This window comes from Arachis ipaensis, chromosome B07 (genome assembly GCF_000816755.2).
Source record: "Arachis ipaensis cultivar K30076 chromosome B07, Araip1.1, whole genome shotgun sequence".
NCBI lineage: Eukaryota > Viridiplantae > Streptophyta > Magnoliopsida > Fabales > Fabaceae > Arachis > Arachis ipaensis.
The window spans coordinates 117556194-117559502 of NC_029791.2; the positions used below are offsets into that span (position 1 = coordinate 117556194).

Genomic DNA, 3309 nt, shown 5'->3' on the forward strand with positions numbered 1-3309 from the left:
TCATTGTGATGGTCTTGTAGCGTGCATCTCCTTCTCTTCGGTGGCTAGCTTTAGCTTCCATGATTTGCTGTGTAATGACCGAAAAGATAAGAGAGTTGAGAGAGAAGATAGAGTTTGAAAGAAAAGCAATTAAATGAAATAAAACAAATTAATTAAAATGAGTTACTTTTTACTTCCCTCTATGCTGAGTAGCGTGTAGCATTAATGCAATCAATCATGTCAATCACACTTTCTCTCTCATGGTTCCCAATGTAAGTCAAATTCAAATTAATTGAATTTGAGATCCATCACTTAGTGAAAGGTGGGATCCGTTGGAAGCAAAACAATTTGCTTTCTTTCTCAATTAGATTCGGACCAAGCATAGGATCACTTAGCAAGGATTATAATTGGGCTTGTAGTAACACAATTCAATCTGGCCCAATTTCCTTTTGATTTCGGACCAACTTCAATGGTCTAGTAACAAGTATTTAAATTGGGCCTGTATCACAAATTCTGACCCAGATACCACAACAAATATTCAGCCATAGAATCAATTTAATTTTTGTATCAATGCTGAATATGTTTTCAATAGAATTGGACTTGCACCATTTTTCTTTTATTTTCGGCCCAAATATACCTGCATAGCAAAAATTAATTAATCAACATATATGAATTAATATTTTTGTAATTAATCAAATTAATAATGTTTAGTCATCACAAATATTAGCTTAGAGTTTTCCAAACTCATCACCATCTTTGGCAGAACCTTGCGGCAACCGTCGAGTTCCAAGAAACCACCACACCGGGAAATCGGATACCGGATATTAATCACGTTGTCATCAAGCTTAGAACCAACATACTTCACTACGCAATCCGTACAATATGAGTGGCTGCAATCGGTTATAGAGAAATTTTCTGCTTCGGTTTTAGTGTCAATGCAGATTTCGCATACGAACGAGGAAATCGAGGATGACTCGCCTCTTCCCTCCTCTTTGTTGATCTTCCTTTGTTTTGTGGCGATGTCGCTGTTTCTGTGATTCTTTACGTCGTTAGAATTCATGTGTGAGGGTGGTGATAGTGATAGTGACAGCTAAAGAGAGTAGTAGTGCCTCAAGAAAAACTCTTTGATCGTCCTCATGTTTTTCAAAAATTTCTAGGGTTTGAAGAATACCTAATTGAATTACTCCCTAAAAAACAGAGGAAGAACTTTTATTAATTGTTGATTGATTGAATTGAATTGAATTGTGAAGGTAAAACTAAATATATATAAAGCCTACGAAAGATAAAAGTAAAGATAAGATAAAATAAGAAGATAATATAAAGATAAGATAAGATAATAAACACTAAAATTGTAACTGAATTTGTGTATTCTGTTGGGTTGAATTTGTGAGGTACAAAACTTTTTTATTGTTGTCATGGGTTAAGGTAGAAGAATAGTTTAATATGGATCATTAAATAATTTAATATGTTTGACTAAATATATTTAATTAACTATTTAAAAATTTATAATGTCATCTTCATATAAAGATGTCATTATGTGAGTATTCCCTATTAATTAATTATTGTTGCTCTAAGCTATTCTTTAAGCTATTATAAATAGCTTAAGCTCACTTGTCGAAGGCCAGAGCAAAACCCAAACACAAATCAGTTTAAGAGGCAACCAATTAAGCATTCCAAACTCCAAAAGTTGTTGTAATTTGCAAGTGAGATTTCTTTTATAATTTTGAGTATCGTGGGTAACATACATTACAATTTGATTATATCTTCAGTACTAGAAATTATAATAGGAGAGTGTCTTATTATGATATATTATATTATAATGGAGTAAATATTTTTAAAAATATTAGCCCGTAGTTTTTTGTTCTCATTAATTTAAAGATTTTTCTACTTTAAAACTTTTTAAAAATTATAAATTTAAATTTGTCTCTTTGATTTTTATTTTTTACGAATTAAAAAAATAATGTTAAAACAATAAATCAAACCTGGCATTTTCTCTTTCAAAACATTAAAAATTCTCATAAATTAAAATTGGATCCTTCAATTTGTTAAATTTTGAATTAAAAAAAATTACTCTCCGTATCCTAAAAAAAAAAAACAAAAATAATACCAATATATTTGAAATAATGCATTCTAATCCCATATTAAAATTTTTTAGCTTAAAAAATTTGGTGTTGCCCATGATATATTTGAGGTAAAAATTCAGGTGCAGTCGACTTCACGTGAAGTTAATAGTTGAGAGCCGTTAGATAAAAAATTAGTCAAATCAGTCAAAGTGAAAAAATAATATGAAAATTAAAAAATAGGTGCCAATAAACTTATGATAGTGTATTTGTGCCACAAGGCAGCTTATGATTATTTATTTTCATAAAATTTTATCACTGCTTAATCAAGATATGAACGTACACAGAAAGGGGCGAGGAAAATAAGGAAATTGTTGCTGTCTTAATCATACTATATCAATAGGAAAGGCAGAGAGTATAGGAAGAAGTAAGAACCACATACTTGATAATGTTAGAAAGTTGAGTCTCGATTTACCAAAAGCCACTTATAATGCTTAGTTGACCATTATCTTAATATGTAGTTTATTCACTCTTAATGCTTGAAGCCTTGGTTTTCGTCATAAAATAATAATAAAAAAATATTTTTGTTTGAGAACTATATTTTGATCTAAATTTCTCTCAAATTTGTCGTAAAATTATTTATTTATTTAATAGTATATAAATCAAATTTTTAAATTAGAAAAAATGTTAATTCGATGTTAATAAAGAAATAGAATGAACAACCTTCTATGTAGATGAAATTAATGCACTCTATAAGGATCACAATACATTTGAATTATATTATGGTAACTAAAATTACAAAATAAATGAATGTTTTTCTAAGTCTAAAATAGTTATATTTTAATTAGATGATTAAAATATGATGAAATAAAATATTTGAAACAAAAATAAATATTTTAAATATTAGTGATAAAATTTAAAAAATCAGTCTAAATTTTAAAAATTATAAAATTATGAAGTATGGATTGCTTATGAAAATCACTCTTTACAACAAGTTCAGTATATATATATATTTGGGTTTTAATCAGTGACTAGATAAAGGTTTCAGTGAATAGGGTGGGGTGTGTATAGGAGGTGGAGGAGGAAAGAGGAGAAGGGGGAAATTAAAGAGCTTAACTGCTTAAGTAACTTTCAATCTTTCCATTCAGATTTCAGTGTTCACACCAAAGGTTAAAAATAAAATCTTGACCATTGACTTCAATGCATTGATTATTACTACACCTCATGCCACATTCATTACATAAAGAACAACGAATAATGCTAACTTTCG

The 3309-nt window shown here is 29.1% G+C and overlaps 1 protein-coding gene across 1 annotated transcript; it reads right to left on the bottom strand.

Moving 5' to 3' along the window:
• Nucleotides 596-1039, bottom strand: LOC107607785. Its single transcript, XM_016309688.1, has 2 exons — nucleotides 731-1039; nucleotides 596-616 (listed from the first exon to the last, which is right to left on the bottom strand). Exons 1-2 carry the CDS (start codon nucleotides 1037-1039, stop codon nucleotides 596-598), a joined length of 330 nt encoding a protein of 109 aa, XP_016165174.1.

Excerpts from the sequence above, each read along its gene's own strand:
- LOC107607785 (XM_016309688.1), bottom strand. The coding sequence starts at position 1,039 with ATGAATTCTAACGACGTAAAGAATCACAGAAACAGCGACATCGCCACA. Across the intron at positions 617-730 it reads GCAAGGTTCTGCCAAAGATG|GTATATTTGGGCCGAAAATA; the intron begins GTGATGAGTTTG and ends TTTGCTATGCAG.